This window comes from Pecten maximus, chromosome 7 (assembly GCF_902652985.1).
Source record: "Pecten maximus chromosome 7, xPecMax1.1, whole genome shotgun sequence".
Lineage (NCBI taxonomy): Eukaryota > Metazoa > Mollusca > Bivalvia > Pectinida > Pectinidae > Pecten > Pecten maximus.
Window position 1 is genome coordinate 8,161,762 of NC_047021.1, and position 21,761 is coordinate 8,183,522.

Below are 21,761 nucleotides of genomic sequence, written 5' to 3' on the forward strand. Positions count from 1 at the left end.
GCATTAGGGCCAAACAAACTTAATGGGGTTTTTTTTGGTTTTTTTTTACGTACTTAAGTCGACATGTTGAGTTGAGAAGTAAAACATTCGACTTAGTAGTAGGAATATCTCCTTAGGAAGTCGAAATGTCGAAATATTAGGTCGACAAAGGGAGTTACTTACATGAAAAAAAATTGCCAAAATGCTCTTCCGTATAAAAAACAAAAAATACCGATTTATTAGCGAAACCATAATACTAGAAGTAAATGTCGATTTAATGAGAGGAAAATATAAACGAATGTATAGATTCCTCATCAACCTGCATCTATCGAAACCTTGTCTTGTTAATTTCTTCGTCTCGAATCAACATCTGTCACGGACATGGCGATGATATAAACAACCCCTTGAATATCTTTTCAACTGGGACATGTGAACTGCGTAGGTTAGGGATGCGGGAATGTTATCTAGAATGGAATACACTGTATTTACAATCGGGAAAATTGAAATAATCACACTTTTCATACTTCTTACTGGTAAGCTGTCCCTGTTGGTTACGTTGAAACTAAATATCGAGGTAAGCGGCTGATATTGAAGAGTCTGTACGTGGTTTCTTTGAATTCCAGTTTTTCTACAAAATATATCCTCTTATTACCCGTTCTGATAAGCTCTTTAATATAACCAGCTATGTATGAAAACAACGAAACCAGTTCAACCAACAGACGGGCACAATTTATTGCAATAGAATAATTTTCAAGGCCGGCAGAACTTCGATTCTTCTGTTCTTATAATCCGATGGGACTTTTGCCTACTGTATGACAAAACCTTGTACACCAGAGAACATCAAGCGTATCGATGCGGGAATTCCATCAATTATTTATATCTGGATTCCTGTAGTTTTTCATTTAAATCTTAAAACGCTTTGGCACTCAATGTATATCAAAACATTGTCGCATCAAAATAATCAATAATATTGACAAAAAAGTGAAAGAGCTTTATTTTCAGATTTAATTTTATTATGAACCATGACAACATATCAAAACAAGAAAACAGTCAATTACGTACTTTACGCGAAGTGTCACGGATGGTCTGTGTAGCTGGATGTGGATATGCATATCATACCAGTAAAGCAATATCAAAATGAGATCAGTACGTCGACCATAAATTCAAATGGTCTTCATCAACCTGTATTTCACAAAACCTTTTATTGTTAATTTCCAATCAACAAAAATGAGATTAACCAACTTTAACCGACATCCACAGATGTTTTAAACTTCGGTTACGTATTTCAAATTTACACAGAATAAATTTGCATAAATTGAGTTTTTAGTAACATTTTCTGTCTCTGTAAGTGTCTGTATAGTCGTTTGAGTCCGACATAGTATTTTTTCTGTTTTGTTCTGTTAAATGTGAAAATCGAAATCGTTGAAATCGAGTTCTACGAAATTAATATTTCAAGGCTTTTCACAAATGTAACGCGTATAAGCAAAACCTCCGGAGTCATCAAATCTTCCATGGGTACCTAGATTCCATGCCAAATAGACAGCAAAGGATTCTCCGCTGGGTTCTCCAGGTCCCCAGAAAGACGGGCTCATGTCCACTGGTTTACCGTTCAGCCATACCCATGTACCCTGTTGTTTGTGTCCTCCTATGAAGTAGAAGAGGGCATCTTTCGATACCAAAAAGAATTAACAATGTTAAGTGACGACATCAATACAATAAATGCTGTATCCTTTTAAAGCATTAACACAACTAAACACATGAACTGAAATAAGGCATTAAGCAGCTATGTTGCTAACTGCTAGTAAACTAAATAAATATTTCGTTTAACGGATTCCGGGGACGAACAAACAGATAGCGAATAATAAAGCTACATTTAGAATAATACAGTTTGGGAGGTTAGAATTAAGACTGAATCACAAAGTTATATATAGAATAATACAGTTTGTGTAATTAGAATCAAGACTCAATCACAAAGTTATATATAGAATAATACAGTTTGTGAAGTTAGAATCCAGACTGAATCACAAAATTATATATAGAATAATACAGTTTGTGAAGTAAAAATTAAGACTGAATCATAAATCATAAATCGTGTTAAGCCTCGCCCATCATGCTTCAGCTACGTCCCGTTCCTAATCAAGTCAGTTTCACCTCTTATCGAAATTTCAGGTCACCGTAATGAGTTGTCACTGAAGTATTATAATGCAGACACATGCACAGAAAGTACAATACCAAATAGAATGTATTTTGTTGAATACATTAAACAAAATATAAGTAGTATTCTTACCGTCATCTATTGATTGAAAGGTTCATTCCGTCCGTGTGATCTTTGGACAGGATTAGTGTAAGTAATAAAACTCTATATGCTAAATAATTTTAAATGAATAAGGAAAACATCCATCCAAAGTGTCTATTGTTCACACAAAAAAATAACAAATTTTTTTCACAAAATGCTTTAAGACTAAATATCATCGGCGGCGTATTTACTGTTTCAGTATTTTGGTTTTAAGTTTATGGTTCAACCGTTCATATTTCGTTAAAAGAAATATTTTTTATCCGTTTTTTGACAATCTCTGTTCATAGTTCAGTAATCTAAGCAAATAATTAGTTAATTAGACAGGTGCATCATCGAGTAATTGGGTTAAATGTATAGCCTAGTGGACAAACTCTGGTAACATAAAACAATGTTAACTTGAATGTTTTTAAGTGTAAAAATATCTTTAGGTCAAGCCCTATGGGAAATTAATATTGCTGAAAACCCCATCTTAACTCCCTTGCTTTAACTTTATATTAATTATTTAGATTGATTTAAGGGTAACTCACCTCCACTGCTTACAAGGTGATTACGGACGGCGTCCAGTTTGGTGTACGTGTCAAGGACAATCAGCCTGCTGTCCTCCTCTGGACAAAAAGCCTTGGCATTTACCCAATTTAGGCCATCAAACCATTTCCAACAGAGGTCCAAAGCCTGGTCGTAGGTGTAGTATGGGTGGCAACGTAAAGCTGCAATGTCATCAGAACAATAACACAGGTATACTTGCGTATCCCAACTAATGTTGACACGAAACATTTTATATTCGAGATAGTGGCAATTTTTTGTTCGAAAAGTGTATTGTACCCTGACGAAGCATTACTTGAAATTGAAGCAGTAAAACTCATAAAAGAGAACAAAGGTACTTACCATGGTGCTGTATTCAATAATAATACAGACAAACCTTACTTACCATGACGTGGTATTCAATGATAAATAAAGCAAAACAAAATATGCAGTAGTGATATCTCATCACTAGTTACAATGGTATAGGAAAAACAAAGGACTATGTTTACCTTTCTTCCAGACTCTCGTTCCTTGGATAGTCAAAGGGTCGGCAAAACGTTTGTAGCCACGGCAATCATTATCCCCGTTATTTAGACTGACTCCGTAACACTCGGATACAATGTTACACATGGCGGTGCAGAGGGACAAACTTGACGTCACAATATTAAACAAAGGATTGCCAAAAACACGGTCATATCTTGATGTGTCCTCGTAAAACTCCGCATACTTAGTAGGAATATCTCCTGTACCTGTACAAATAGAAATAAGATAGTTAATGGTCAGTGTGATAGACAATGCTGATCATTTATGTTTTACTATCAAGGCTTCAACGCAGGGAATTATTCTAGATGTAATAGATATGGCCATTATTGTTTAATTATGCAGACAAAAATATTTTATATTTATTTGGCATAAGACTTAAAAGGAAAATTATCAAAGGCCCAACACTCCGATGTTTCCACAACACAGCTCTTTTTCATGCTTTTTGGATTATATGAAGTCTCCTATTATCATTTTTCCGCACTGGAAAATATGCTGCGTCTCATAATGCGATGAAAGTTTCCTTATCTAAACGCGTGGATTTTAATCAATTGCTTTTATTAATCACCTTCAATCACGATATTTCCCATATGTGGAGTTAAGTAGGCATACAAATAAAAACGAATTCCACGAATTTTGAGGAATTAAAGCAATTCACTCACTATCGTGGTGGGACTTTATTCAAAGTGAAAAATGATTAAAACACTATTGTGTACAACAATCCGAGCTGTTTCCAATATAAACCGTCACTAAGTGATTGAATTGTGCGATTGAACCCTAATGATATTTGAACAAAAATGTCATCGCCCTCGCCTGCAATCGAGTTGAACACATTCCGACCGAATTAAGACAAGACTCCTTGTAGAATGGTGTTTCGCGGAGGTCATTGGTTTTCTTGCTGGTGAAGCAGAAATGAGCGGGCAAGTGCAGCTGGTAATGCCAATATTGATGGCCTGAATATCAGATTCCGCATCAACGAGACACATTACATACAGTTTAGTTGGTAGGAGTGTTAATTGGAGTGTCGAACATATCAAAGTCATGATTGTTTGTCCTTCAATCATTTAACGTCGAGTTTTCGGTTACTGTTATTACATATTTCATCCAAAGGGAAATGTTATCAAATGCTTCCAAAGGTATGAATTCAACTATTTGGCGGTTTTGTGATAACTGTCTCAGTTTTTCCAATGGCACACGAAGAAACTTATTTATGCATATGGTGAAAATCCGTTTAACTAGGACGAATTAATCAATTACTTTTATGCGAATGAACTGTATTTTTTGGATTTTATCAAATGATGATTACATTTTAAAAATAATGCGGATAGAATACAGATTATAGCTATTGTCGAACTGTTTTCTAAAGCGTGTATATTGAGTCATTTGATTGATTTAATGTTAACATGACGACAATCACCTGGTTACAAACAACAAAAAGTAATACAGTGAAGAATTGTTAATAAATCGAACGATAAAAAATAACCAGTTCTCCATCACCCTTTTTGATAGATTTATGATATAGCTTCTGCTCTTTATCAATCTGATTAGGAAGGAAACATATACATAATTAAGGCTGCTTACTACGTTGATAAAATTTCATGGAATTGATATTCTCTTTATGATGGTTAATCAGGAAATCAAAGTAAAGAAATGTCTGAATAAAGAAGGAATAACGACAAGTAATTATTAATGATGTCATATGACCATAGACGACTCGTTGAATGTGTGAAAAGGACTTACATAACGACCAATACAATGTACTTCATGTTAAACACCATCAACAGTAGTGATAGCATTGGTATACATCGATAAATACATATTTAAAAGTCATATCACTATAGGAGATAGCGAATATACAAATATTGTTAAGTGAAGAACGGTTGTAATACTGTTAATACAAATATTTAACGGTAATCTAATTTTACCGCTTTTCGCATTTAAAGAATTCTGCAAATTGCACTTTCTATATGTTATCTGTATAGGAAATAACTTTGGCGCTCCATTTCATCAATGAGATAATATGTTCAGATTCCTATGCACTAAAATTTAAATACGCCGAATAAACGGAAAGAGTATATTATATTTCCAACGATTTCAGTATACTTTGAGTCACGAGTAGAACGTATTAACTTACTTGAGGAAAACAACAGCATCCACGACAGTATCGGGAAAACATATTCCATTTTACTGCTCCGTATCGGTTTGAAATAATATTGAATTGTACATATACACGTTTAACGTCTTGTTTTAGTCACAGTAGAATATCGATCAAGTTTTCACTATTACAACCGTGTGTGTGTATGTATTTCTTACTCCAAGTGAAGAAATTTAATTAAAATTTGACATCAATCTATGACCATGTTTTTTAATTGTATTTGTAATGAGGGTTTTGCTTCAGATGCTGACAAACAACTCGTTCATATCTCACGATACCTAAACCTGACTACATGACACATCTCACAACACGTAACAATTACTACACGACATACAAATAATCAGTTGTTTTTATATAGTTACTTCCCTGTCGTTTTGTCTCACAAGAGGTACTTTAAGTCCCTTATATTTCGCATGCGATTTATTTCTACGTTAATACGAGAATACATGTATTTACATTTTGTGTTGCATTTGCCTATATGTCGTTAGAAAACCAAATTATGTTCATGAGACTGTATACTACAATTTACAGTGATTTTACCAGTGTAGGAATACACCTTCAGGTGTTGTAGGTTAAAACAATGGCCGCCAGTTACTTTCGGCCTAGACAGCTTTCGAATACTAGTATTTATCTACATAAACCACCACTAAAGTTAGGAGAGTAAAATTAAATAATATAAAAAAATGAAGTCGACACAAAATTGTAATAAGCTCTATTCTCTATCTATACGAAGTCATTAAATTGTCAATGTCGTCACACACACAAGGGCTCGTTTCCAAATTTTCAGAAATGCTAGACACGACAACATTAAAAGCCCAGTATTTATAAAACAAAAATCTTGTGAAAAATAAGTAGTATCGACATGGGTTCCGGGTGTGTATGCCTACTGAATTATAGTTTTGTGGTTATTAACTAATGTCAAAGGCCTAAATTTACTCAAAAATCTCTGAAGTCAATGAACATCATCTGCCAAGTTAGCGACACTGATGTGACAGGACAGACTTGAATCTTTTTTGATAGATATATCCTTAGAGGCGTGTTCACCTACTAACAGAACGACTTTCGTTTAGAATTTAAGGGCTGATATTCTGAAAATAACATAAATCCAGTCGAAAGAAGCATAAGTACTTCCGGAGAACCGAGTCTGTCCTGTGACATACGCCGCATCACCTCTAAATGTTAACCGTATATCATTGCGCCGAAAAACGGCTTTGATTTTAACCAATCAGAAGTAATGCAATTGTGAACAATTTGACAACATCTACAAACGTATATTCAATAGAATATTAAGCCAAATTTGTGCAAAAACAAATGTATGTGATTGCTATTAATAACGACATGAAAATTTCTGGAAATTTCGGCTGTTCCGGTATTCGAACTTGATGAAGTCAGTGACAGGGGAGGCAGCACATTTAAACGCGTCTTAAACTACAATAATTTAAAAAAAAAACTATGAATGTAATTACAAGTATTGAACAGTCACCAAATGGTAGTATACAGTCAAACTTCAATTACTCGAACTCGGATAACTCGAAGACCCCCTTTAACCCGAAGTATTATTCCGGTCCCGGACAAAATCCTTCTTGTTCTTAATAATAAAAACTGGGATAATTCGAAAAACTCTGTTATTCCGAAGTAAAATGTTGGTCCCGATATTATAAAACCTATGTAAAATGTACCGGTTATCCCGAAGTTGAAAACATTATTTTCAAACAAAATGTGTCAACAAAATACTCATCGTAAGTCTCGGTAAATTGTTTACAATTTCGCGCTCGGAAAATATCCAGTTTTTGTTTCGTTTTGTTATTAAATTACATGAAACATATCTGACTATTGTTACTGTAAAACCCGTCTTTATTAAGATCCAACAGTATTGATGTTGCCAAACAGTACTCACATAATCCCTTTGATGATTAATTAAAGCAGTGCGATAATTCTACCCAAGCTCGCTACGTGTCGGTCACCATGTTCGATCAGGCGGAACTATCCGACACACCTGAAATCACAACTATGGCCGAGTAGCGCGTGAATTAATTCCAGGACTTCGTTTCTGATCGAACTATGATAATTGGTATAAGTTAATGGTTTTAAAACTATTGGATCATATTTATGTGACTCAACTCGATCCGTGATTGTTGTAAAACATCGACGTGTATACGTACTTGCGCACTGTGCATTTCCGGCTGCTACTGCACCTGGTCAACACGTAGCCTGTGCCGATACATTTGTGTATGTATTATTTGCCGCAGACTTCGTATATTGTTTTCATGATCTTTAACAATAAAATCATTTATGTACTACGATGGAAATCATTTAAATAGATATTAAAGTGATGAAATTTTGTGGTAATCTTCTCGTCTTTCACTGACTTAGAAATGACATGTAGGACACGACTCCCAATTACAGGTATACACGCTTACTCCATTTCAAAACGATACGACAGTATTGCATGAACTATTATTATTATTTTTTTTTTTTTTGAAATATTGTTTTTAGTGTAAATAATAAATACAATTGTGTTATGATTATTATTTGAAATCAAAAAGGCGTATTTCTGTTAAAGATGCGTGTTTATGTAAATGTTTTTTTTTAAAATACATGTTTATATACCAATTCGTCTACCTTGAAACTCGGTCAACTCGAAGAATCGGATAACTCGAAGTTTTTTTCATTATCCCGATGACTTCGAGTTAACGAGGTTTGACTGTAAATACAACTTGCGTGCCAGATAAATATCCTAAATACCCCCAGATGGGCGAAATTAGATTTATTTGTCACCAAAATCGTATTCATATCGACTGTATACTTCCATTTGGTAACAGTTTAATGCTTTAATAAAGTCAATCGCGATTCAAAACCTTCGCGGTTATTTGAACGAAAAGAACCCAACTTGGACGGGGGCCAAATTATCGGTAACCGGTAAGCGTTAGCGAAATCATGTATTCGCGAATATGTCTGAGAAGGCAAGTTCGCGCGAAAACAGTATGCGCGACATAATAAGTAATTTACAGTACTTCATTGTCGCTGTATTGCGTTAGATATACTATCTTGTCGCTGTATACTACTGAAGTTACTACCTTGGCGTTGTATCCTACTGGAGTTAATTCCTTGACGTTGTATCCTACTGGAGTTAATTCCTTGTCGTTGTATCCTACTGGAGTTAATTCCTTGTCGTTGTATCCTACTGGAGTTACTACCTTGTCGTTGTATCCTACTGGAGTTACTACCTTGTCGTTGTATCCTACTTGAATTAGTGCCCTGTCGTTGTATCCTACTGGAGTTAATTCTTTGTCGTTGTATCCTACTGGAATGTTTTCCTTGACGTTGTATCCTACTGGAGTTAATTCCTTGACGTTGTATCCTACTGGAGTTAATTCCTTGTCGTTGTATCCTACTGGAGTTAATTCCTTGACGTCGTATCCTACTGGAGTTAATTCCTTGACGTTGTATCCTACTGGAGTTAATTCTTTGTCGTTGTATCCTACTGGAGTTAATTTCTTGTTGTATCCTACTGGAGTTAATTCCTTGACGTTGTATCCTACTGGAGTTAATTCTTTGTCGTTGTATCCTACTGGAGTTAATTCCTTGTTGTTGTATCCTACTGGAGTAAATTTCTTGTTGTATCCTACTGGAGTTAATTCTTTGTCGTTGTATCCTACTGTAGTTAATTCCTTGACGTTGTATCCTACTTGAGTTAATTCCTTGTCGTTGTATCCTACTGGAGTTACTACCTTGTCGTTGTATCCTACTGGAGTTACTTCTTTGTCATTGTATCCTACTGGAGTTAATTCCTTGTCGTTGTACCCTACTGGAGTTACTTCTTTGTCGTTGTATCCTACTGGAGTTAATTCCTTGTCGTTGTATCCTACTGGAGTTACTACCTTGTCGTTGTATCCTACTGGAGTGTTTTCCTTGACGTTGTATCCTACTGGAGTTAATTCCTTGACGTTGTATCCAACTGGAGTTAATTCCTTGTCGTTTTATCCTACTGGAGTTACTACCTTGTCGTTGTATCCTACTGGAGTTAATTCTTTGTCGTTGTATCCTACTGGAGTTAATTCGTTGTCGTTGTATCCTACTGGAATGTTTTCCTTGACGTTTTATCCTACTGGAGTAAATTCCTTGACGTTGTATCCTACTGGAGTTAATTCCTTGTCGTTGTATCCTACTGGAGTTAATTCCTTGTCGTTGTACCCTACTGGAGTTACTTCTTTGTCGTTGTATCCTACTGGAGTTACTTCTTTGTCGTTGTTTCCTACTGGAGTTAATTCTTTGTCTTTTTTTCCTACTGGAGTTAATTCCTTGACGTTGTATCCTACTGGAGTTAATTCCTTGTCGTTGTATCCTACTGGAGTTAATTCTTTGTCGTTGTATCCTACTGGAGTTAATTCCTTGACGTTGTATCCTACTAGAGGTACTTCCTTGGTACCCGACGAGTTTCTCTGTTCGTGTTGTATCCCGGTGTTGCTGCGTCTTGACGTTATATCCCATTCTAGTTACTTACCTGACTTTGTATCGGACTTATTATACACCGTACCTGAGTCCAAATATTCGATTGACACATTTACAACTTCCATACCTTTTTTCTTGTAAATTTGGATAAGTATGTTGATTGATGATATTTTAACTGGTTTGTGTTGATGGCATATTTAACTATGTCTAGATTTACCATCACAAGATTGATTATATCCGTGTTCAATGATTCAATAACTTGAAATTCATAATCAAACGATGAATATTACCAATCCACAGTAACTATAATAACGCATATTTAATTACTTTTATTACACAAGAATTGTTCATTATTAGTCCAAAGTGACCAGAAACCTATAGGAATCAGTCGATATCTAGGGCGAACGATCGACGGGATTCTACTGTTCCTGGTCAAATTACATCACCTATCATCCTCTGATTGATTTTATTCCAGAGGTAATACGGCATTTGATTAATCCATCAACATACCTGAAGTCTAAAACAACGGTACGCCGTTCGCAAACATTTGAAAGAACAGCCCTTTAATCATAAAAAAGATCAAGCAATTTCATGTATTCACTATTGATTTAACTACATCCAAACGCTTTACCCTAACCCATAATCTTAAAACCAAAGAGTTAATTCAGGACGAAAACGAAACTGGATATTTACAATGGTATCATAAAACTCTTCTTTTTTTCGATATCATAACCTAAGCTGAGAATGTGTTTATTTAGAATTGTCTATTATACATTTTATGCTCAAATCAGTACACCTCTATGTTGATCCGTTGTGCATCAAAGGAACCAGATTATCATTAATAGCTTGCATGTTCAGTTGCGGAAGAGCACCAGGGCTAAAAACATCATAATTTCGGTTTTTTTTGTGTGTTCGTTTTTATTACCTGTTGTGATAAGGTCTCTATTACCTGTTGTGATAAGGTCTCCATTACCTGCTGTGATAAGGTCTCTATTACCTGTTGTGATAATGTTTCTATTACCTGTTGTGATAAGGTCTCTATTTACTTTGGGATAAGGTCTCTATTACCTGTTGTGATAATGTTTCTATTGCCTGTTGTGATAAGGTCTCTATTACCTGTTGTGATAAGGTCTCTATTACCTGTTGTGATAAGGTCTCTATTACCTGTTGTGATAAGGTCTCTATTACCTGTTGTGATAAGGTCTCTATTTCATTTGGGATAAGTTCTCTATCACCTGTTGTGATAAGGTCTCTAGTACTTGTTGTGATAAGGTCTCCATTACCTGTTGTGATAAGGTCTCTATTACCTGTTGTGATAATGTTTCTATTACCTGTTGTGATAAGGTCTCTATTAACTTTGGGATAAGTTCTCTATTACCTGTTGTGATAAGGTCTCTATTACCTGTTGTGATAAGGTCTCTATTACCTGTTGTGATAAGGTCTCTATTAACTTTGGGATAAGTTCTCTATTACCTGTTTCGATAAGGTCTCTATTACCTGTTGTGATAAGGTCTCTATTACCTGTTGTGATAATGTTTCTATTGCCTGTTGTGATAAGGTCTCTATTACCTGTTGTGATAAGGTCTCTATTACCTGTTGTGATAAGGTCTCTATTACCTGTTGTGGTAAGTTCTCTATTACCTGTTGTGATAAGTTCTCTATCACCTGTTGTGATAAGGTCTCTAGTACTTGTTGTGATAAGGTCTCTATTACCTGTTGTGATAAGGTCTCTATTACCTGTTGTGATAAGGTCTCTATTACCTGTTGTGATAAGGTCTCTAGTACCTGTTGTGATAAGGTTTCTTTTACTTGTTGTGATAAGGTCTCTATTACCTGTTTTGGTAAGCTCTTTGATATGATTAGCTACGTATTAAAACAACCAAACATTTCTGCAGAACTTTGATCCTTCTGTTCTAATAACCCGATGGGATTGTATGACAAAATCTTGTACATCAAATAACATCACGCGGAAGTTCTAGCAATTATTTCTGTCTGAAGTCCTGTAGTTTTCCATCAAAATCTTAAAACGCTTTAGCACTTCATATCGATCAAAGCATCGTCGCTTTTAAAAATCAATAATATTGACAAAAAATAGGTGAAATGGCTTTCTTTTCAGATTGAATTTATTTCCATAAACCATGACAACATTTCCTAATCATCATTTCTCATTTGCAAGAAGGCGAAAAACAAACAGCCCATTATATACGTTACGTCACAAAAGTGTCACGTATGCTCTGAGTAGCTAAATGTGGATATTAACTTCATATCACACCAGGAAAGCAATAGCAACATGAGATCAGTACGTTGAACATAAACATTCAAATTATCATCAACCTGTATTTCACAAAACCTTTTATTGTTAATTTCCAATCACCAAAACCTAAATTGAGATTAACTAACTTTAACAGACATCCACAAATGCTTTTAAACTTCGGTTAAGTATTCCAAGTTTCCACCGAATAAATGTTCATCAATGCAGTTTTAGTAAAATTGTCTCCGTAGTTATACGAGATAAATCTTTCAAGGTTTTTCACAAATGTAACGAGTGTCAACAAAACCTCCGGAGTCATCAAATCTTCCATGGAAATCTAGATTCCAGGCCAAATAGATAGCAAAGGATTGTCCACTGGGTTCTCCAGGTCCCCAGAAAGACGGGCTCATGTCCACTGGTTTACCGTTCAGCCATACCCATGTACCCTGTTGTTTGTGTCCTCCTATGAAGTAGAAGACGGCATCTTTCGATACCACAAATAATTAACAATGTTAAGTGACGACATCAATACCATAAATATTATATTAGTTTTAGACATTAACACAACTAAACACATGAACTGAAATAAGGCTAATTAAGGTTGTCACTAACTGTTATAGCAAACCTACATGTAAAGCCATACAGTGTGTGTAGTCAGAATCATTAGAATCAAGACTCAATCACAAAGTTATATATATAATAATACAGTGTGTGTAGTTAGGATTAAGACTCAATCACAAAGTTATATATAGAATAATACAGTTTGTGTAATTAGGATTAAGACTCAATCACAAAGTTATATATAGAATAATACAGTTTGTGTAATTAGGATTAAGACTGAAGCACAAAGTTACATGTATTTTTTAATTTCTAATTTTTAATTTCAAAACATTTTATTGACACATAAGGACAATAGGATTGGACAGCAGGCAAAGCCTATATAAGTCCTCTCCCAAAACAGTAACATACACAATGATACAAACATGGACATAATAAAACACATTACATATTACAATCTCTATGCTTAACAAAGAGACATCTCCATTAGATTAGTATTAATTTTGTTTTATGAAAGGAATACTCTAACCTTTTTAAATAGGTAAGACAATATTTATAGCAAAAAGACAGAATAGGCATTTATTTCCTTATTGAATAGATTTTAACAAACTGTATGGAATAAACATCTGATGATATTGAATTTCCTTATCCCAACAGATACAGGCCACATAGTCCATTTCATCATCTCACTGGCCATCCACTGATGAAATTTAGAAATTCTATATCACCAGATAGTTTATATTGTTTGGGTTAAAGGTTAAATATAAAGTTTGAAATGGTTATTTGACTGAGAATAGTATTTAACAGGAGCTGCCTCACAATATTTACATGTAGGTAGAAATATATATATTTTTGACCACCAAGCCACACTCTCCATAGTAAACAACCATATGACTTATATATAGAAAAATATAGGCAGAAGCAGGAAGTAGCATTAAATTATATGGTATCAGTTTCCTGGTATCAATATATATATACCATCTTTGTAAAAATGTATTCATTACTACTAGTATATCATAATTAATATACAAAATGTACATCATTTTTATTTATATCTCACTACACATGCATATTTTGTTAAAGAAAATAATAATAAATAGTAAATAATAATAAATAATATAAGTATGTCTTTTATATCATAACATGCATGTACATTTTGTATAAGTACTATACCAATGTGGTTATAAGTTGTCAAGTATGAAATTTAAATCTTTTTGAATCAGAAATGTATTTAGATACTGCAGAGAGAATAGCTAAATTTTCAATTTCATTACAATTTTCACAGCCGTTGAGAAAAACATCTAGTAGTAAGTGGTCATGATGAATGACTTGCGTAGTATTTTGACAGAGAATGATACGTATATCATTATATCTAGCGCATTCAAAGAAGAAGTGGTATGCAGTTTCAATACTAACATTACAACAACACATGGGTGAATCGGATAGATGATCTTGGAAGAGGTCGAAGTTAAGATTGCTAGCATTATTTCTTAGCTGACAGAGAAGAATGTTCATCTCTCGATTTCCTAATAGTTTGAAAACATCAGTAGTATTTGAATTTGGGATATGGTGCTGAGAGATTAATTTTTTAAACTGATATATAGAGTGAACATTTTCTAGACTAGAGGCTATGTTATTGAATTCATTAAACATGGAAGGAAAGAAACTATTAAAATAATTAATTGTTCTGCATAAAGGTGGATCAAATAGCCTAACTGATCTAAGTGGATATCCAGATAGGGTTGGATCATGGAGATAGGGTTCAACAATATCATTCAAATAATCTGGTGATTCATTATGGAGAATTTTGTACATCAGCATTAGTTTGTGTTGTTTTCTTCTACTTTCTAATGTTACCCATCCTAATTCTTTGTACAAAATATGATGTGAGGTACCTCTACGCAATCCTGTTATTATCCTAGCAGCATCAAGTTGGACAGATTCTAAGAGATCTTTTAAGTTTTGTGGGCAATTGTCCCACACCACATCAGCATATTCCAGTATTGGTCTTATATAAGAAATGTAAATAGTATTTAATGATTTTCTATCCAGCTGATGTTTCATGATCCTTAAAATATTTAACCTTTTACTTGCTTTTTTAAAAATGTCATTAATGTGATCATTCCATTTAGCATCTTCACTGAATGTAAGGCCTAAATGTTTATGAGTATGGGTAACAATTACTGGCTCATTATAAAAATATATATCTGGATGAGTAGAATTTTGTTTTTTAGAAAAAATAACAGATTCAGTTTTATTTGGGTTGAACTTGATATCCCATTTGGTGGCCCAGTTTTTAATATTAGTTAGATCATCTGTTAATTGCCCAGCCAATTGATTAGGATCATCATCTGTTATAGCGTACAGTGATGTGTCATCAGCAAACAGCTTAATAACATTGGCAACACAGTCAACTAAATCATTTATATAAAGTAAAAACAACATTGGACCGAGCCCTGGGGTACCCCGCATTTACAGACCTGAATGTAGAGATAAATCCCTCAGTTTGTACCCTTTGCTTTCGATCATATAAAAAATCTTTAAACCAAAATAGCAGTTTCCCCTTAATACCATAAAGTTGTAGTTTATGTAAAAGTCCATCATGCCAAACACGATCAAACGCCTTGCTTATGTCACAGAAAACAAATTTGTACAATAGTATGATAAATAGATAACAGTTGGTTAACAGTTGAATCGTTTGGCATAAACCCAGGTTGATGTTTAGTGATAATATTGTGTTCTTTCAAATAATTATACAAGTATTTAAAAATTATTTTTTCTATTATTTTACTTAAACAAGATGTAATAGAAATAGGCCTATAATTAGATACATCACAAAGTTACATGTACAATGATACAGCGTATTTAGCTAGAATCAAAAAGTTATATACAACCAAAAATACAGCATAATGCGTGCTTCCGGATTAAAAAGCGGATCAATCAATGCAACTTACAACAAATTATGTAGTTCTGTTGTGTAAAAGGTAAAAAACCTTAAAAGGTCTTTTGTGAAAAGTAATTAATATTAAAATTTGTTTTGCATTGTAATATTGTATAGTGAACTGAAATAAATTATTTATACTGGGATTGATTAGTACACAGGGTATGACTTCAGGCCGAGCCCTATGGGAAATAAACTTTGCTGGAAACCGTATCTTTGGTAATTTACATTAACTTGATACTAATTATTTAGACTGATATAGGGGTTACTCACCTCCACTGCTTACAAGGTGATTACGGACGGCGTTCAGTTTGGTGTACGTGTCAAGGACAATTAGCCTGCTGTCCTCCTCTGGACAAAAGGCCTTGGCATTTACCCAATTCAGACCATCATACCATTTCCAACAGAGGTCCAAAGCCTGGGTGTAGGTGTAGTATGGGTGGCAACGTAAAGCTGCGATGACATCAGAACAACAACACAGGTATACATGCGTATCCCAACTAATGTTGACATGAGGTATTTGATATTCAAGATGGCAGTATATATTCAGTTCGGAAGATACCGTTTTATTTGTACCATGTCGCGGCATAACTTGCGAAGTAAGCAGGGAAACTTGTAATGTGATATTGGGATATAATGAATACTACTGACAATATAGAAAAAAATAGTTACAATGGTGTGGTATTCACTGATAATACCGACAAACGGTGCTTACCATGACGTGGTATTAATAAAGCGATCGAAAGTATGTAGTAGTGATATATCATTACTGATTACATTGATATTAGGAAAATAGTAAATTTACCTTTCTTCCAGACTCTCGTTCCTTGGACAGTCAAAGGGTCGGCAAAACGTTTATAGCCACGGCAATCATTATCCATGTTATTTAGACTGACTCCGTAACACTCGGGTACTATGTTACACTTGGCGGTGCAGAGAGACAAACTTGACGTCACAATGTAGAACAACGGATTACCAAAAACAAGATTTGATCTCGATATGTCCTCGTAAAACTTCGCATGCTGGGTATCTCCTGTACCTGTCAAAAAGACATAAAATGCTCAGTTATACGAGGAGAGTCAGTGCTTTACCTCTCTAATGGGATACGTCTTGATTTATTTTCTTTCGTTATTTTTACCATAACAATGTCAATAAATATCGTTATATGTAATAAATATATATCAATATTAAACGGGAAGGGAAATATAACTAGAGAATTTTATACAATTCTAGTCAATATATATCAAGATCTTCCAACACAATCTATGCAAAAATGGCAAGAAAAAATGGGATCAGATATAACAGTTGACAATTGGAAGATGTACTTTAAACTACCCTTCAATATAACAGATGATACAACATTACAAGCTTTTCAATTTAAGTTGTTACATAGAATACTCTGTACAAATTCCAGACTAATGAGAATGAACATTACAGAAACAGAACTTTGTAATATGTGTACAGTAAATAGGGAAACACTGACTCAGTTATTATGGGATTGTCCACATACACGTGTATTATGGTCATTCTTAAGAGAAGAGTTCATATCTAATTGTGATATAGATTTTCCATTGTCAAGTGTCTCATTTATTTGTGGAATTGGTGATACTCCTGAAAATGAAAGTGTAAATGTGAGTATCATTATCATAAAGAAATATATTTATTCTTGTAGAAACAAACATTCAACACCAACAGTTGATGGGGCCCGCTCTACAATGTCATACTATGAATTAATTGAAAACCAAAGTATCATGTCTTATTCCCGTGCAAAAGCTGATCGAGTAATAGCCAAGTGGGATGTTATCAGCACAGCACTGAACATTGATTAACTTGATATAAACATAATACAGTGCATTTCTTTTATAGTTGAATTTGAACATGCATTTTAACATCAATATTTTTCTTAACAAGATTTGATTACAACCAAAATCTGTAAGGTCACATAGCAATAACAACGCAAAGAGACTTATACATGATATTTAACAACTGTAATAGGAGTAGATGATAGAATGAATGAGTATGTGAGATGGTTGGTAGTACAACGTGATTCCATGTCATGTATAAATTATGATACATGTACTTACATGCGAACATTCAAAAATAAAATGTGATAAGAAAAAAATCGTAATATGAGTAATCAAACAATGAATTAATCAGGGTTGTAATTTATACTCGTAACCAGTCATGAGATCAGAATCTGGATTTACTAGAGGATGTGTTTGATGGCGCCTTGGTGTTCTGCGAATTAGATTTATCGATAATACCAAATCATAAACTTTTGGTGGCGGCATGGGATAAGCACTTGTTTTATCGGGATGATGTTTTACCGTAGGGCTGAGTCCCACTGGTGATATTGTTGTATCCACCTAGTATTATTACACAATGGCTATCACACTGGTGTTATTTCCCCAGGATTGTATACCATTATTGATATTTCTTTATGTTGTATTCCACAGGTGTTATCGCCATTAGGTTGTGTCTTACTAGGTTATCATCTTAGGGATGCATCCCGCTGGTGTTATTACACCAGGGTTGTATCCTACTGGTGTCATTACCCCAGGGTTGTATCCTACTGGTGTTATTACACTAGGTTGTAACCCACTGGTGTTATTACCCCAGGGCTGTATCCCACTGGTGTTATTACCCCAGGGTTGTATCCTACTGGTGTTATTACCCCAGGGTTGTATCCTACTGGTGTTATTACCCCAGGGCTGTACCCCACCGGTGTTATAACCCCAGGGTTGTATCCCCACTGGTGTTATTACCCCAGGGCTGTATCCCACTGGTGTTATTACCCCAGGGCTGTACCCCACTAGTGTTATTACCCCAGGGCTGTATCTTACTGGTGTTATTACCCCAGGGCTGTACCCTACTGGTGTTATTACCCCAGGGCTGTACCCTACTGGTGTTATTACCCTATTACCCATGGGTTTTATCTATCTGGTGCTACGTCCGCGGGTTTTCTTTAACCTTTCTTCGGTAACCGTGATTCATTATCTGCATTCAAATTATAAATGATGTTGTCAAATACAACGAAAACAGGACTTTGAGAGTCCGATCAAATCTGTAAAGACGTTATTATTCATACCACATGTGTGTATAAGGACCTTGATAATATATATGATATATAATATAATATGATATAATAGATCCGTTAACCAAAAATACCTAAACGTTATTAAGATTAACGTATATGCATATTTATAAGAAATTTCTAACATCTTAAAACAGTAACAAACGCGAAAATGGTTTAGAGTAATTGGTATTTTTGACGGTGTTATACTATGTATGTTAACTATATATTGATATTAGAAACACGGCCAAACCCCTTTCTTCGTCTGCCATTTTGTTAACAAAATGTACAATCCTATCATCGACAACACTCTTGTGTGATAGGTTAAAAACATCCAGGAAATTCTCCGTTACCGTTTTAGCCCAGGTTATCAATTTGCGGTGTTAACCTCTCGTGCATTCGCCAGTTTCCGGTTACATCGTATTTTGTCAAAGCTTGTCGGAGATGTCTCGATTAGTCAGAAAACAGTAAAGAACACAGTTATATAACAAATCTTCTATATTATTGTTCTAACAGTAGGTACTTACCGTATCTAAAAATAGCATTTCTATACAAACAATACCTCTATACGCGTACTCTAAACATATATAAAAACTTGTATACGAACCCTTAAACCGCATGTATTATGCTGTAGATAATGGAGCATTGTTCAATTTATGTATAGAAAGTAACAACTCACCTGAGGAAATGAGTAGCATCCATAAAAACATTCCGAAAATATACCCCATCTTGTAGCTTTGGATTTACAGTAGTAAATGTGTTTTATTGTATCGTTGGTTTTCTTTAAAAAATGATTTTAATTTTATGAAAATACCAAGGTTTCAACCATCTGCCACATTGCATTCTGCTTTTTTCTATTTAATAATTGAAACGAATGGGAAAATGAAGTTTCCTATCTTGTATCAAAACAACGGAATATTTAAATACGTTTTGCATTTATAATGACAGATTGCTATGTATAATCCTGGTATAATTGAATATATAATAACAATATACTCCAAATCGTAACGGTACGAAAATTTATTCATGAGTGATAAAGAAAAATCAGAAAATGACATCAACGCACATTCGTTACCATTATGACCTTGTAAAAAGTGTTTTACTAAATACGAATTTGCCTTGTTGGTTTTTAAGTTTTGCATATATAATGACAGATTGCTATGTAATAACGATGTGCTACGAAAGCCTATTCGGTCCATTTTGAAAAGCAAAATAAAAATATGTATCTCGTTAAAACGCGATAATTATCTCGTTAAAACGCGTTAGTTATCTCACTAAAAAACGATAGTTATCCCGTTAAAACGCGATAACTGTATCAATAAAACGCGTAAGTATGATTTTATCTCGTGAAAACCAATAACTACCGCGTTAAAAAGCGATAACTAATTCGTTAAAACGAGATAATTATCGCGTTTTACCGAGATAACTTACGCGTTTTAACGAGATAATTATCGGGTTTAAACGAGATAACTAAATCGCGTTTTAACGAGATATGTTCAAAATGACCCTAATAGGCTTTCGTAATATACTCCCAATCGTAACGGTACGAAAATTTATTCCCGAGTGATAAAGAAAAATCAGAAAATGACATCAACGCACATTCGTTACTATTATGCTCTTTTAAAAAGTGTTTTACTAAATACGAAATTGCCTTGTTGGTTTTTAACACGTATCCAAAGAAGAATAATGGTAATTAAAGTAAAACGGATTTGACATCGAAGGCGTCACCAGAGTCGAAAAAAATAGCTGGGAAACCGTTAATTGATGAAAGAAAAATTGGGAATATATATAGAGAGAGAAAAAGAGATATTTGCATCGAGACACTTTTTAAAATACCAGTGTGCCGGAAGGATAAGCGATTTCATCGACGATACACGTCATATAGGTCAAAGTTACATTCCCGAATGATAGTTGGGATGGTCACAACGGACGGTGTATCAATGAGATATTGTGAAATAATAGGACCCATCCTTGATTGTTAAATCAACTAGGTAAGAGGGACAATGATGCTACTATCTAATAATTATAATATAACTAATTGGTCAATAGAGGCTTTGTAAACATTGTAGTAGTACACTGTTGAAATTTAAGCTTCCGTGTCGGGTTGATATCACAGGGGCCCCAATATGTTACAGTGTATGTGTATATTCGAGTGTATGTCGATGTGAAGAGAAATATTGTTAGACATCTAGATCTCCAACAATTTCTCATGTCCCCTGAACTGTACTCGTACACGTATATGCTTTGTAATACCAAAACTACGCATTACGTGTACGTGTACGTATAGGCTACCAGTACCCGTACACGTAAGGTTGCTTAACCTCTAATAATACTATCATTCAGACTGTAAATTACTTCACCCTCTGATTGTTGGAAAATAACGTTTGAACTGAATACATCAGATTTAAGGGATTCCCTCCGGTATTCGTCAGTCATTTCATTTAGGGGCCCAATGGACCTGCATCACTCCCTGGTAGTCACCTGTTTGATGGTTCCCCGACTTCAATTATCAAATGAACTTGGTGTCTAGGCATATTTCTCTTAATTAGAAGAATCCTTTATTTGCTTATGTGAGAAAATTAACGTCGTGCTAATGTAATAACAAATTTGACCGCCGCTCCATCCCAGGAACCTATTAGCCAAATATTATGATTCTATGGGTTTTGCTTTCTGAAAAAAGCGTATTTAATGCTTTTTTAACAAATTTTACCCCCGAGACCCTAAATATGGATAAAGGTAAGTGTTTTTTTTTAGGAAACTTTGTTATGCTCTTTCTCAGGAACCTGCATGACAGTCAAATATCAAGGATGTAGGCCTTTTTCTGTTGTGAGAAGAAAAGTTCAACAAGTTTGAGTCCTGAGACTTTGAATATGAGCCAATGTCATTTCTTTTCGCAAACTTTGTGGGACTCCATTGAGAAACCTACATTTGTAACCTACATTTGTACTTGCGCCAGGTGAGCTTAAACTGATAATGATACATATACTTCTTTCC

General features: G+C 34.6%; 1 protein-coding gene across 2 annotated transcripts; it reads right to left on the reverse strand.

Moving 5' to 3' along the window:
- Positions 1-12,049: 12,049 nt before the first annotated feature.
- Positions 12,050-16,728, reverse strand: LOC117331503 (hepatic lectin-like). 2 transcript variants are annotated; one of them, XM_033890241.1, is made up of 3 exons: positions 16,500-16,728; positions 15,968-16,147; positions 12,050-12,658 (listed from the first exon to the last, which is right to left on the reverse strand). In XM_033890241.1, the coding sequence occupies exons 1-3, from the start codon at positions 16,573-16,575 to the stop codon at positions 12,465-12,467; spliced, it is 450 nt and encodes a 149-aa protein (XP_033746132.1). In that variant the 5' UTR covers positions 16,576-16,728; the 3' UTR covers positions 12,050-12,464. The 2 variants fall into 2 exon arrangements, with proteins under 2 accessions (XP_033746132.1, XP_033746131.1); XM_033890240.1 differs by having other exon boundaries at positions 12,050-12,679.
- Between the last annotated feature and the right edge of the window lie 5,033 nt (positions 16,729-21,761).

Coding starts and splice junctions, on each gene's coding strand:
- LOC117331503 (XM_033890240.1), bottom strand. CDS start 16,575: ATGGATAATGATTGCCGTGGCTATAAACGTTTTGCCGACCCTTTGACT. Junction 16,148..16,499: donor AACGAGAGTCTGGAAGAAAG/GTAAATTTACTA, acceptor ATGTCATCGCAG/CTTTACGTTGCCACCCATAC. Junction 12,680..15,967: donor TCACCTTGTAAGCAGTGGAG/GTGAGTAACCCC, acceptor TGGTATCGAAAG/ATGCCGTCTTCTACTTCATA.